General features: G+C 36.5%; 3 protein-coding genes across 11 annotated transcripts; 2 read left to right on the top strand and 1 right to left on the bottom strand.

Moving 5' to 3' along the window:
- Positions 1–1,220: 1,220 nt before the first annotated feature.
- LOC108967435 lies at positions 1,221–7,100 on the bottom strand. 5 transcript variants are annotated; one of them, XM_018930847.1, is made up of 6 exons: positions 7,016–7,100; positions 6,738–6,844; positions 6,157–6,677; positions 5,218–5,319; positions 4,117–4,278; positions 1,221–2,734 (listed from the first exon to the last, which is right to left on the bottom strand). In XM_018930847.1, exons 4-6 carry the CDS (start codon positions 5,224–5,226, stop codon positions 1,430–1,432), a joined length of 1,476 nt encoding a protein of 491 aa, XP_018786392.1. In that variant the 5' UTR covers positions 5,227–5,319; positions 6,157–6,677; positions 6,738–6,844; positions 7,016–7,100; the 3' UTR covers positions 1,221–1,429. The 5 variants fall into 5 exon arrangements, with proteins under 5 accessions (XP_018786392.1, XP_018786401.1, XP_018786382.1 ...); XM_018930856.1 differs by having other exon boundaries at positions 5,218–5,315; XM_018930837.1 differs by lacking the exons at positions 6,157–6,677; positions 6,738–6,844; positions 7,016–7,100 and adding an exon at positions 5,500–6,021.
- A 373-nt stretch (positions 7,101–7,473) lies between these two features.
- LOC108967459 lies at positions 7,474–9,117 on the top strand. Of its 2 annotated transcripts, none has more exons than XM_018930892.1 (2): positions 7,474–8,125; positions 8,221–9,117. In XM_018930892.1, exons 1-2 carry the CDS (start codon positions 7,742–7,744, stop codon positions 9,103–9,105), a joined length of 1,269 nt encoding a protein of 422 aa, XP_018786437.1. In that variant the 5' UTR covers positions 7,474–7,741; the 3' UTR covers positions 9,106–9,117. The 2 variants fall into 2 exon arrangements, with proteins under 2 accessions (XP_018786437.1, XP_018786428.1); XM_018930883.1 differs by having other exon boundaries at positions 8,218–9,117.
- A 409-nt stretch (positions 9,118–9,526) lies between these two features.
- Positions 9,527–14,077, top strand: LOC108967409. 4 transcript variants are annotated; one of them, XM_018930809.1, is made up of 6 exons: positions 9,527–9,868; positions 9,930–10,553; positions 10,645–11,071; positions 12,433–12,560; positions 12,929–13,058; positions 13,130–14,077. In XM_018930809.1, the coding sequence occupies exons 3-6, from the start codon at positions 10,864–10,866 to the stop codon at positions 13,900–13,902; spliced, it is 1,239 nt and encodes a 412-aa protein (XP_018786354.1). In that variant the 5' UTR covers positions 9,527–9,868; positions 9,930–10,553; positions 10,645–10,863; the 3' UTR covers positions 13,903–14,077. The 4 variants fall into 4 exon arrangements, with proteins under 4 accessions (XP_018786354.1, XP_018786363.1, XP_018786371.1 ...); XM_018930818.1 differs by having other exon boundaries at positions 10,620–11,071; XM_018930826.1 differs by having other exon boundaries at positions 9,930–11,071; positions 13,130–13,639; positions 13,718–14,077.
- Positions 14,078–14,433: the final 356 nt, after the last annotated feature.

Here is a 14,433-nt window from a genome sequence, read left to right as displayed (position 1 = left end):
CGGCCTCAACACCCGCGCCGTTAGTTCTGCTTTCTCCAGACTGGACAAGGAAGCAAAGCAAACGAACGAGGGCAAGACGAAAAGTTTTTTTGATATCAGCTTATTTTCCCTCAAGAAGTTGCTCATTTGTCAGAACCGTCGATGTCGGACCTATGCAGCACATACTGCCACACAAACAGACCGATCAAAAAAGAGAAAGTGAGGAAAGTAAAAATTTATGGAAAAAATGTTTTATTTAACAAAATGCCAACATAAAATTAGCATAGATTTTTGTTCAAGACAGAGCTACAATCTCCAAACAAATTGTTCAGATCGCATCTACAAAATTTAGACAAATAATTAAAATTTATTCTCGTTTTGCTACAAAAATGCATGTTATAGCTTCGGTGCAGCCGAAATATTCGGGTTTGCACGTTTCTCAATAAATATGCTACTCTTTAGAACTTTACTCACGGACACACAAGCAGAAAATATAGCTCTAAAATCAATTACCTAAACAAACGTCCATTACACGTCTGTATGCTAAATATGTAATGTACATACATATATAATAAGTGCATATATAGGAATACGTGTGCACATCAGCAACATCTCCTACTAGCGTTGACCTGACCGCCAATGCGCATGTCTGCCTACTGAGTTAAAGCGTCTGCCAGCGATGACTAGTTCATTTACATACATACATACATTTGTATGTATATGAACAGTAAATTGCTTCGTAGATATATGTAAATATATGCACAGTACTATTACTATATAGTACATTTACATACGCAGTAATGCGCACATTCGCTCTCCCCGCCTTAAAGAACGCGCTCTCAGCGCTGCAATTGGCCTCTCAGCGTGGCGGCCATCGTGACTACATTGCATTATTGCAAAAAAGCTGGCAATTATATTTAGAACAAGCATGCAAACACGCCAAGCTGCGACCCAACTTTTGTGAGTCAATAAATGTTGTTTTTGTATTTGTATTTACTTATTACCTTTGTTACTGCGGCCACAATCGTGTCCAGCGCAGCAAATTGTAAAATTTTGTAAATTCATAAACGTGTCGGCGCTGATAAGAACCGCCAGCGATCCGTAGAAATTGTGAGATTACAGCGCGCTGCTAATTACGCTCAGGCGAAGAGCACATATAAGAGAGTTGGTTGGCGCTTTACAATGAAAAAAATACAAAATGCTTTTAGTACATATAGTAAACTTTAAATTTATTCAGCTGCGCTTAATCTTACACAAATTATATAATATTTCGGTTAATTGTGGCCTAATTAATTTGTATTTTTATTGTACATTAACTTATTATGCATCACTTAATCCACACTATAACTACAGAGAGAGTCTCAAACTAACATATTTACATACGCTTGTACGCTTAAATCTGCTTACATACATTTTTATTATAACTTCTTTATCATGTCAAATGTCTTAATTACGAATTATGAATGCGCCTTTGTGCTGCGTTACGTTTGGCGCCCTTCTCAAAGACGCGCGCCAATTGCATTAGCAAGTTTATGGCCTGAAAGTCCTCTTGCTGTGTCGCGAAGTCCTCTAAAGGGCACAAATTGCGCAATGCCTCCGCATAAGTGGTCACCGCGTCTGTTTTCAAACGCTTGCTATTTGACTCGACACTATTTGTTCTTGTGTTAGTTGTTGTTGTAGGTGAGTGCTTGCGTTTAACACCAGCAACACCACCACCACCACCCGCTGTCGTGGCGCTCGTGCTCGTGCCACTTGTCACGGTCAATGGCGATAGCAATGGCGGACTGCGGCTCCGACTGCGACTGCGTCGCTCCTGCTTAATCTGTACTTCGGCTAGCAAAGCGGGTTCCGCTGTTATTTCTGTGGGCGCCGCAGCCTCGTGACTTACGCTGGTACGTGGTAAATCGTATGTTGCTGTTTCCACAGTGTTGTTGGCGCCTGATGGCTCTAACTCAAAACCATTAAAGCCCTCATCATCGTTGTCGGGTGTGTCTAAATAAGTGCCGGAAAAATCGTCAATTTCATTCACCACAGGCACATCATCGTATTGCTCAGCGTACATCGAATCGGATGCGTTGTCATCGAAACTACCCTCAACACCAACACCAACATCAACGTCGCCACCACTACTGGCTGACTCATACTCCGCATCATCCGTATGGTAGAGTTGCGAACTCTCTTTCTTTGACAGCGGTTTGGGCATTTTACCTATCAGCGACTGTGCTTTCGACACCATACGCGTACAGTATTCGATCAAATCCTTGTTGTCTAGCGAACGCGGCGGTACACCGCATATAATTAGCGCGTCCAAATTTTGCCACTCCACATTGTAGACCTTCTTGAAATCGGCCAACCATGCCTTATTCGGATGAAACTGTTCGATCTGCAGGATGTCGCGTAGTTTGAGCGCACGCTGTCGCAAAGTCTCATCGTTGAGCGTCGCGCTGCGGTGGTAGTGGGCGCGTCGCACAAACTCGTATGTGACATTGCCGAGAAAGTTGATTTTCTTGTTGCGCGCATATTGTGGCGTGTCCTTGTGCGTCACAGTCTGACATTCGCCATAATAGCGCAGTATATCGTCGCGATTGGCGATTACATTGCGTACTTGCTCCCAACTGCACTTGAAGATCGAAGCCACACGCTGGTAGACTGGCTTCTCTTGGTACAGGCGTATGGCCAGCACGCGCTCCTCCAGATTGAGCACCTTGCGCGGCTTGTTCTTCATTGTGGCGCGTTCGCGTTCATAGCGTGTGGGCTGGAAGGTGGAAATTATTGGATATCAGTTAAATATTTAATGCTCATATATTGCATAGTGTGCGTGTTTAAATTGTATGAGTGTATGCTTTAAATGAAATTCTAGTGGCAAACTTTCAGTTGGTTCGAAAAATTAAAAAAAAAAGTTACGAAAACTAAAATTTTTGTGCTATTTATATAATTTTTTTCAAAAGCAAACAATTTTGAGTTATGCCATTTTCAGAAAATATTCGCTGTTAGTAATTTAATTTGTTTTTTTTTTTTTTAAAACACTCATAAATAACTCACTCAAAAAACTCAGCCGAAAGCCTATGATGCTAGCGCTGCGTACTTTAGTTTATTTAATAATTTGTTTATTATGTAAGCTTTAATAAAATAAAATATAAAAAAAAACTCACTCAATTTGTATGAAAGGTGCATATTTAAATTACCAGTATTTTCAGGGGTTAGGCCAGTCGAAGATTTTATAAAAATCAAGTTTTTTGCAATAAGCCTTAAAAGAAAGCTAGGCTTCTAAAAATATTATTCAAACTATTATAGAATTTTGTTCCCTCTCCAATCTAATGTAGCGTCCAGGTTTTAAAATTTCAAATTGCAGCTTCAATAGTTGGTATTCAGTCAAGATGGGTTTAACATGGGTTTACGACTTTTAAAAAATCGATTTGTTTTTATTGTTATTAAATATCAGTACTGTGTAAATACTGTGTTTTTGAAGTCGGTTGGCAAGATTTCTCGAGAACTACTCGAACAGATCCCCAAGAAAATTTTACACAGGTCTCTGACACACAATTCTTAAGGACTTGGATGAAGGATTTGAATAAAAATTACACGAAATTTTGACTGAAATTTTAATTCTTTTGTAAAAATGTATGCCAAAAATTCAATTTTCATTTTTTTTCTTCGCCCAAGTTCTAAGTTAAAGTTTTAACTAAAACATTTTTTCACTTTACATGATCCTGTAAGGAGTTGTCCCGCCAACGGGGGCGCATCTTCTTTCCGAGGCGTCAATGGAGATGTCGTCGCAATGGCCGAGTTAAAAATATTTTTCCAAAGTTTCAGAACTTCTTTGTTAATAATGTATGCATGCTTGTAACAATCAAAATTCTTATAAAATATTTAATTTTTTATGATAAAAAAATTGTTGGAAAAATGTTGTTTTATCTGAGGAAAGCCATGAACCCCTTGATGGAGCCTCAAAGAGAGAAATTCGACTTCTCCGTGTTCCCAGAATAATTTGGCAACATTCGACGTTTTCTCAGCGCTCTGGACTAGTCTAACCCCTTAAATGAGTATGTATTCAATTTGACCGGTATTTTAGAATACTGTATAATTTTTAAATATGCAGCAGTAATAATAGTTAGTAAACTTTTTAAGAAATCTTACAGTGTATTGATTATGGAAGACCGGTTTTGTTTGCTTAGAGGGCACCGATTTCTTCATTAACTTTCTGACAGGCATTTGTTCCTCAATTAATTTGTCAACATTATAACTTTTATTTTGTCTTTCCTTTAGAAAATATGTTCTTACAGCTGATGATTCTTCCATCTACAACAAAAAATTAAAAGTATAATGAAAAAAATGTTGATGAAACGAAAAATTTCAATGTAATGGGACTATGTACATGCGAATAAATATGTACATAATTTGTTTGATAATAACATATTTTATATAATATAGCATAAACTAACATAAATCTGATTAAGAGACTGCAAACAATCCAATAACACATCCCTATTTGACTCGTTTCAATATCAGCTGATTGTCCTAAAACTCGTCGTCCCACTCTGGGAAACATTAAGCTTGTCAACGGTAATTATTTTTTACTCAAGTTTTCACACTTTTTGCCCTTACGATACGTCGATATTTTGCAGATGATCTTTTGCTTTGATATTTTGCGAAAAGATTTCCCTTCACCATCAAATAATGAAAATTTTTTCGATCATCTTCGTTCAGATTTGTGCCACGTGACATTTTGCAAATAAATTTATAAATATGTACATATGTATGTCTGGTTGCTTTTTGTATATATAGGAAAATGGAAGTGATATCTTGCTCTGTTCCTTTCATAGTTTCCGAATATTCAATATTTTAGGCGAGTGCCAAATACAAATGACTCGGTATTAATTTTTTACGTTGGTGTTTTACTAACTATACTACCATTTACATAATTTTAGACCCTCATATACCGTCTATCAATTCCACTTTGGTACGAAGCCTGGACCACTGTTCTTATTTAATAGTTAGGTTATAATACTTTTATGAACTGAGATTTGAACTTTGAGATTTCAGCGTAAAGCTTATACAAATACCTGTATGTATGTATGTATGTATCGACTGTTTGAATAAGTACATACGATAATAATTTACGACCCAGAGCCTCAAAACAAACACCTCTTCAAGTAACTTCATGCTCATTGTATTAAAGCGATTAAATGCAATTACGAATGATTAAGAGAGAAATTAATACCGGCTCTGAGTACTTACATTTTTCATATCCTCTTTCCAAACTGTCAACCCATAGGCAGAAGGGCAGGTCCGCAATTGTACTTCTTCCAAACTCCAACACTCTAGCTAGAGCTCGTCTGTCTTTAAAAGAACAAAATCGAAATGAAATCAAATAAAGCCGACACAACAACAACACTAATAACAAAAACGACGTAAAAGTGCTCTCGCTACCTCCACAACTTTTCAAAGTGGAAATTTATTGCGAGTACACAAGCATACGCACATACATATACATATGTATATGTGCGTATGTGTGCTTACCGTCTGGTCGTCTGACGAGCGCAAAAGCAAATGCAAAGTCACAAACACGCGCGATAATAAAAAATATAAATGCAAAGCACACAACAATAACAACACAAGCTAAAAGCAAAAAACCGGCAAACTGTTGCAAAACCAGACCAAACACGTGAAATTTACAGGGAACCCGACGAGCGACTGAGTGTCATACACCAGAAAACAGACCGAACAAGCTCCACAACGCGAAACTCGTAGCACATAATAGATGTGTGGCGTCGTCACCGAAGAGCGGCACCAACACGTCGATAAAGCAAGGCCAGTGAAGTGTATAATGAAAGAGACAGCTGAGTGAGTCCAAGCCTCGGGTACAGAGCTCGACCGGGCGCACCAGCCAAGCGAACGACCGAACAAGCGTGCAAAAATACAAAATTATGGACGTAATCACAAAACAGAATTTCGCTATATATCGAGTGCGTTACGCAGTTGCTGCGTGAGATGTGGCCTCGTAGCCGTGTCTCTGGGCAACACCAAATATGCGGTCCCAATGCAAGCTTCGTCGGAACAACGCACATATGAGCAGGCATTCATATGCTGCTGCACATGTTTATTTCTACATACAAACATACATACATACATATGTGTATAAGCATGTGTTTAATTGCATATTCGGAATTTACATACCGTAAATCTAAGCGTTAGGCCTTCCCAGTTCAGACAGCAGCGCCTGTGTCATTTGAGGTCGCGCAAAACTAGCAAATGCTTTGCTATAATTGAAAAGTGCACATGCTATCCTGGTTATTCTTTGTGAGTTTCATTATGATAACTTCATCCCGCTAATAATTCCTTTTCTACCTCTCTTGTAAGGTTTCCGATTTGACACTTTTGTTTGTTGTTTTTGTTATTACTACGACGTCGACTGTTTGAAAATAACGCAATGTGTTAATAAACAAACCTGGATGGACTTGTATTAGCAGGGTGAAAACCAGGTAACCTTGGCTCTCAACTCTCTTTTCAACACGCGGCTCTGCTATACTCCCTACTTGTATATGCATATGTTTGTATAACACATATGACGAAACTGCGCTGCTTCCTCAAGCAGAGCCTTTCGAGTACTGCTCTCACTTCATAAATGTTCTTTGCTTTGTTTTGGATTAAGGTATTAAAAAGTATGTTAATAAACAATAAATGAGTTGCTAAAGATCCTGAAGAGCATAAAAATTCATTAAATAAAAAAAAAAACCTGTTGAATTAAGAAAACTTACTTTGGTGTAAAATAGTTACTTTAGATTTTGTGTTAATTAACACTGTCTAGTCCTGCCATTCGCGAAATGCTGTTTTGAAGGCCATTCAACGGTAGCGCATCAACGTACTGGCAGAGGGGCACAAAATTTGGGCATAAAATAATGAAATTGAAATATAGTTATTTATATAGACATACATACATATGTACATATGTATATACAAACATACATATATTATGTACATATTAATACGATTAAATGAATGTCATATTTGAAGATCTCAGCTACTCTAAACTCACCTAGGAGAGAGTTAATGTAAAATATACTATTTTGTGTTTTTTTTTAGTTCGTTCCCACGACAGAAAGGTCAAAGTAACCGGAACGGACTCAAATTTTGTCAACTTAGCAGCATTCCATGTCATAACTTCAGGAATGTTTTCTGCCGCTATTACAACAACAATAAGCACTATTTGGTGTATTTATGCTTAGGTGGAAGCTTTCGGCAAATATTTTTACATCGATAATCAAATTATTTATTTTGCTATTTAAGTTTAAGGTCGCTTAAAAAATAAAACAGAGCACATAAAACCCGATTATCACAGAAAAGATTCGAAAATCATCAAACTTTAAAAAAGCAAGCCTCAGCTTCCGTAAAAGTCCCTCGTTTTCGATTAGTAGAAATATAAAAACATACATTCAGTTTACAGAAACCTATTTTCGGTACTGCACACACTTCTAAACAAACATGTGTACACTTGTTAAGAGCAGCTAAGCAGCGCTGCTGACGCACATGAAAATAAAAACAGAGAACAGTAAAACGGAAAATCAAATCAAGCAATCGAAGAGCGGGAGAGTGAAAAAAATATGCTTGATTCAGTTGATGTCGAGCAATCAAGCCGACCGGACAAGCCAAGTAGTGTGATTGAAGTTACGTTTCGCTGCCGTTATCGGTGATTCACGGTGTTTTGAAATTGTTGCGTTGCCGTTTACATACATTCATACACAATTCCGGTGCAAGCAACAAAATGGCGAATGCCCGTCCGCATGCACACACAATTGATAAGCGCGCTTTTTGGACGGAGTTTTTTGCGCTATACGAGAGTTTGCCAGCGCTGTGGGACCTAAGTAATCCGTTGTATAAAGATCGACAGAGTAAGACACACGGCTATGAGATGTTGGTGATGAAAATGCGCGAAATTGATCCGCATGCATGCCGGGAAGATGTTTTGCGCAAAATCAACATATTTCGTACCAATTACCGACGTGAATGCACACGCATTAAAGCGAGCAATCAAATGGGCAAACGGTATAACACCTCACTCTGGTACTTTCACATGCTCGACTTTTTGCAGAGCCAAGAGTTTCGTAAAGAGCGAAAACGTGTGCCGAGTAGTGAGAAGAAAATCTTGGTAAGTTTGTGAGACATCTAAAAATATGTAATTTGTTTGCAGACATTTTAGATTTGTGAAATTATATGTATGTTTTTGTCATTTATGCATAGCAGCGGCGGATGGCGAGATCACATTCGGATATTGAGAAAGTAAGGTCGCAGCTTTTGGAATCACCACACACTTCACAAGACAGTTGCAGCGAATACAAAATGCAGCTTAACAAATACGAATATGCATCTGACAACGGTAACGAAACAGAGGAGCACTTAGAGGCAGTTCAGTATTTAGATGAGAATTCGTTTCAGCAGCAATTTCAAAATCAATTTCGTACACTTACATTTCCCAACCAAAAGCAACAGCATAACAACATAATAACAGCGCCAGATGATGATGACAGCAAAACGGTTGGAGATGCAGACACCGACGACTATCATGAAATTATCAACATTGATGATTCATCGCATACTGCGGACGATATGTTAGACGTAAAAACTGTTGAAGACTGTAGTAAGACTGTAACGGCTGAATCCATAGCATCTACGCCACCAGAACTGTCACAGCAACTGCTAACAACTAGACAAGTCAGAAAGACACCTTTAACTGGTATAATTAAAGAAGAGGCGAGAGGACGTGCGGTGCAATCATCTCGATCAGGTCTTGCTATTAGTGAATCTACAGAGATATTAGCCAAATCGTGGGCAATACAGTATGAAGAAATGTCCCAGGAGCAAAGAATTTATGCACGCAAAGCGATTGCTGAAATACTTTTTGAAGGTTGCCTTGGAAATTTAGGACGTCAACAAAATGTTAAAACAGATGTTAATGCTACGGAGCCTGTAGTTTCAACTCAATACGAAAAGGATGAGATTATGGAGGATAATGAGGGAGTTACAGAACATATAGCGGAGGAAACATTACTGCACATGGATGATGGCAATCCCACTTACGTATATGCAGTTGGTGGTGAACAAATGCAGCTACACGAATACATACATTGACTTGTATATAATGAAAAGGTCAAAAGTGAATTTTATGACTGGAGTTTAAACAAATTCTACCGCTATTTATTCCGAAAACGCGTCAATCTTCATCAATCAATCAGTGGATTTCCTCTTATTTACACATGACTGCGATGACAGACGTTTCTTCTTCTATCGTTTCGTTTGGGCGTGTTCAGTTGGCTCAAGTAATAGTTTAAGTGTGTTCCTTGTCTCATTTCTTTCTAGTTTAAATTTGTATAACATGCAAATATGCTTGAAAATAAAATTGAATATTTTACCTTTTTTATAAAATTACCAAAAATAATATTTGCTGTCCACATATCAAGTATAAATTACTTTTACCTTTTTTGGTTCAAATTCGTCTTGAAAACTAGCTGTGTTTAATAGGTCTTAAATAAACATCACAGATATGTTTACCGGCAGTGCATACTAAACAGCTGTAACGCCAAGCGTCAATTTGTTTACATCCAGCACAAATATTAAATAAAATATTACTACACTACTAATAATATCATCAATACAACATAATTGATTAAATAAATAATCTTTTATAATAAGTGCGGAATTTTTTTTTAATTTTCTTAACTTTGTTTATACCTAAACATGCCCTTAGAAAATAATCCACAAATATTATCTCTTATACAAGCAGTACGAAAGAATAAAGTCTTGTATGATACTCGACATGAAAACTACTTGGATGCAGACGAACATACGAACAGGATTTGGGAAGGTGTTGCGCTGGAATGTGGTTATGACAATGGTAATACATTTTACTTAACCACAAATCTCAGTATATGAATTCAATATATCATCAATTTCAGGTGCCGATGCGGAAAAAGCATGGAAAGATCTTAAAACTTATTTTATAACAAACTATCGCAATAAATTTATATCAAACGATCTTGAAAAAAGCAATGAAAGCGGGTCTGATGATTCAAATTGTCGGGATTACCATAGTGAAATGCATTTCATACTTCCGTTTATAGCGGTGAACACAGATTTGAAAGAGAACTTTTTGAATATAAGCAAAAGCAAAAAATCGGAAGGTAGTATTCAGCCAATAACCATATCGTCAGTAAGCGCATCTGCTGAAACCCAAACACCTTTGGAGAACATACGTATGGATATACCGGCTATTTGTGAGGCAAACATGGCAGAAAATGAATTGTGTTTGCGTAATTATTTCGATGCAATATACCGTGCAACGTGTATTTTACCATTAAAATGGCAAAATAAAGTTAAGCGAGACATGTTACAATCGTTAAATTCGGCAGAAATTTTAGCCGACGCTGATAGAAGGACGTTGCTCAGGGCTAAGCAGCAGGATAGTTGAATACACATACAATATGTGCATTCGTTTTTAATGTCTCATCGGACGACAAGGAAAAAAATTAGTTTGTTGTAAAGCTGTAAGTCTGCCGATACAACAACAACAACAGTCACAGGTGTGTTAAACATTTATTTTGATTATTCTAAGATTTATAAAATGCAGTTATGGCTATATAAAACAGGAAATTTATGTACGATCTTACCTAGGTGCACACAATGTTCTTCGTATAAGATTTGACATACGTAATCAGCTGTTTGCTGACGTCAGGCTAGCAAATGCTTATGAGGTTTAATGTGTGTGTTTTAAGGAATATTTTCACTTCGTAAAATAATGTGTAATTTTAACAAAAGTAATCATTTATTTTAAAGAATATAATACAACAATAAACACAATATAATGCATTAAAATAATTTACATATATAAAAATGAAATGTGCAGTTGCCAATTGTCGTAGCGACAATCACTCAAAAGCCTCAAATTGTAGCTTCTACATTTTCCCTTCGAATATGGAGTTGGCAAAAAAGTGGGTGGAATTTTGTCGGCGAGAAGACTACTTTAATCCAAAGACTAGTTTTATATGCATGAAGCATTTCACTCGCGGCGACTTTGGGAACAGTCTTCAATTCGAAATGGGTATAGTATAGAAACATATTAATTAGTTTATTTAAAAACTGTTTAACTATAGCATCGAATAATCTCGTCCTTCTGTTCTATGGCACATTGCACCTTTATTTTTGAATACATACATATAGATATACATATGAAAGTACATTTGTAAATACGTATCACTTTGACAGTGGATATTTCGAGAAGGTCCTATTCATAGTAGCACTGTATGTTAGTGGTATTACAGACACCTCGCAATTCACTCCCTCTAGAGCTCTATCGAAATTTTCGGCTCTGTTGATTGCTTAATTTTCCTGGTTCTAATAAAAGATCCGTTTTGTAAGTTTCGTTTACGACTTGCTAGTTTTTCAACTTTGTCAAAAGAGTTTGTTTGCTGCTTACAAGGTCTACATACATAGCTTGGTTTATTTGTCTTGACCCAGACTTCTTATTTTCAGACCCGTTTGCACAAAGAGCAACAGTTTCTAACTTTTGCGGTTCTTCGTTTCGCCAGTATTGCTTGTTCGCTATTTTCGCATTTGTAGGTGTCTTCATATAATAATTTAAATTACCTCCGATGCTATGTTCATCAGAGCCCATGCCTTAGTTATAAAATATTTGGGAACACATTTCAATAAGTATGTTCAGCACGTTGGTACAAAATCTTTGTTATAATTGCGATGAGTGGCAACGCCAAATCCAAAAAGAAAACGAAAAGGAGAACAGATGTTAGATCAAAACAAAACTGCAACGGTTGACAAACATGTCTCACCAACAAGCTGATAAACCATGGAAATACTTGTGTGGATAAATCACGCCCCAGGAGGCAAAATGGTGGAAGTGTTCGTGCTTTTAGGAAAATATATTGATATGATAATTTAATGGAGTCGTTTAATTATGTACAGTTATTAGATTATTTAGCTAGTGGACTGATAGCAGATGTCACGTTGAGTAATGAAAAGTCCATCGATAAAAGCTGTGAGCCTGTTTCAGAAAAACTATGTAGAATGCGACTAAATGCGGAACGATGCCGTAGGTATCGCTACGTAGGTAAAAACGCTACCGGCTAAAATTGAGCGCTAGAAATTATCGAAGCCCCAGAGACAAAGTTTTGAATATGAGTTGAAGTACAAGCAGAAGCCGAAAAGCAATTATATTCTGGTAATTCTATTTAATTTCAGTAAGTTAGTAGTCTGGTAACGGAAGCCAAGTCGTACTAGTAGTGATCCTTTATCGAGTTGTGTCCACAATTAATCTCTCGTCGTGATTTTAAAAACTTAAAAATTTTTTCAAAAAACTAAAACAAGTTAAACTACGTACTTAGTTTCATAATACCAAATATTATTGTTTTTTAAATTATGTTTAATTGTGTTATTAAAATATTCTAGGATACGCTAGGAATCGATTGTTGAAGCGTGGTGCTGTACCATCAATTTATGAAAACTTGCCTGAAGGATCGGATATAAAAACGACGAGTACCCAGCGTTTGCTTGTGCATGATATTCACATCGCAGAGGTAAGGATGAAAAACAATAGTGTTTTAATTTTGTTTTTAATGTTTTGTCATAATACCCTGCATAGGCTATTTAAAATTAGCTTAAATTAGCTGTCATACAAACTAATCGCTTATAATCAAGTTCTTGCATGAAAACTCTTGTTATTTGTGAAGGGTATTAAAGTTAATTTGTTTCTTGTTTTAATTTTAACTTTATCCATAACCTTTAATTTCATATTTGAACTCGATGTATTTATGAAACTTAGATGATATAGAATTTTTAGTGTACATGATTCAATGACACAATTAAATCTGGAATAATATTGTTCAACAATGCACTAAAACAATTTTCCACACCAATCTTATTCTTTCTCTTTCAATAAAAATAGCCTTGCGTAAAAGAAAACTTGAAAATAATAAATTTAGTGAAGACCAATCCGTTGGTATACACTAGTCCATCGATGAAAGTGCGACATGCAATTTGGGAGAAAATTGACGCGGCATGTGGATTTAAAAAACGTAAGTTAAAATTATAATATATGTATTTAAATAAATACATAGAAATTGAAAAAAAATTTCCTAAACTTCAGATGAATCCAAAAAACGTTGGGACCGACTGCTTAGCGACTTTTATGTACACACACTTAAAGTGTTCAAGAAAACACCACCAAACGACGGACTGCCAACACCTAATAACGGAAGCATCAAGTTGCATGACTATCGCTATTTCAAAGAAATGCTTTTCGTAATGCCCTATATCAAAAGCATTGTGATCGATGCTAAATTAAAAGCGATACAGGAAGATATAAAAAAGGAAGAAATACTTGCAGCTGATATGCAAACAAACAGAAATATGGAGTCAGAAACAGAGTTGGAGGCGATTGACATCAGTGCAGACATTGCTGAAGACACTGAGAAACCTTCCACATCCAAATCGCTTACAGTTACATCCCGCAAAAAAGCACACATGAATTACGTAACTAACAAACAACAAGATGAAAGTCCTATCGAAATAAATATCGATAACAAGGTTTACAAAATTCAAATGAGTACTTCAGAAGACTCAGAATCTCCTAATTATGATTTTCAAATAAAACAGAGTAAGTTAAATACTTTACTCACAAAATCACATCAAACATGTTCAGCAAATGCTGCTACAACTACTTTAACGACAACAGGCACTATGACGGAACGTAAGCAGACGACGCCCTACGAGAACTTATCATTGGAGGAAAAGAGTTTGAAAGCATTTTTTGATGCAATGTTAGATGCAACACAGCGGTTGCCTGAATTTCATCAGCGTCGTATTAAGGGAGATTTGGTGAAAGCGTTACGACATCGAGGAGTCAACATAACGGAATAGTATAATATAAACAGTGTTACATCTTTTCTTCTAGGTTAATTTTTTTTATTGGCATTCTAAGAATATTTCATATTGTGCATGAAAATGACTTGCAAAGCCTATTTTAGAAAAAACTCTTTAGAAACCGTTTATTAATAATAATTATAATAATGTATACAATATACCCTGAGGTTAGAATTACGAATTTTTTGATTAATACGTTTTTGCTAAAATTTTGTATTACATTTTAGTGATTGAAAATTAAATTTAAAATTTTTTTATTTATTAATTAAGAATTTAAATTTTTTTAAAGCTTTACACTCATCTGCTTAGAACCATCTCATATGATGAAGATTATGGCACTTCAGACAAGCAATGGACGTCACTCACAGTTGAGCTATTAACAGCTTCACTAACTCCCCACAGCGTCTGTGGAGTCAAACCCCGGGCCATAGCTTCTTCTTTATTAGCGTAGACACCGTTTACGAGATTATAGCCGAGTTAACAACGGCGCGCCAGTCGCTTCTTCTTTTCGCTACATGGCGCCAATTG

The sequence above is a fragment of the Bactrocera latifrons genome, unplaced genomic scaffold, assembly GCF_001853355.1.
Source record: "Bactrocera latifrons isolate USDA-ARS-PBARC rearing strain unplaced genomic scaffold, ASM185335v1 scaffold_100, whole genome shotgun sequence".
In the NCBI taxonomy this organism is placed as follows: Eukaryota; Metazoa; Arthropoda; class Insecta; order Diptera; family Tephritidae; genus Bactrocera; species Bactrocera latifrons.
Note: the sequence above shows the minus strand (reverse complement) of the source record. Positions and strands in the feature narration are given on the sequence as shown.

What these genes read in the sequence shown, in the direction of transcription:
- LOC108967435 (XM_018930847.1), bottom strand. An exon ending in TCTTCCATAATCAATACACT is followed by an intron (nt 2,735 to 4,116) that starts GTAAGATTTCTT and finishes TCCACCTTCCAG; the next exon opens with CCCACACGCTATGAACGCGA.
- LOC108967459 (XM_018930883.1), top strand. Translation starts at nt 7,742, where the DNA reads ATGGCGAATGCCCGTCCGCATGCACACACAATTGATAAGCGCGCTTTT. An exon ending in GTAGTGAGAAGAAAATCTTG is followed by an intron (nt 8,126 to 8,217) that starts GTAAGTTTGTGA and finishes ATTTATGCATAG; the next exon opens with CAGCGGCGGATGGCGAGATC.
- LOC108967409 (XM_018930809.1), top strand. Translation starts at nt 10,864, where the DNA reads ATGAAATGTGCAGTTGCCAATTGTCGTAGCGACAATCACTCAAAAGCC. An exon ending in CAGTCTTCAATTCGAAATGG is followed by an intron (nt 11,072 to 12,432) that starts GTATAGTATAGA and finishes AAAATATTCTAG; the next exon opens with GATACGCTAGGAATCGATTG. An exon ending in ATGATATTCACATCGCAGAG is followed by an intron (nt 12,561 to 12,928) that starts GTAAGGATGAAA and finishes CAATAAAAATAG; the next exon opens with CCTTGCGTAAAAGAAAACTT.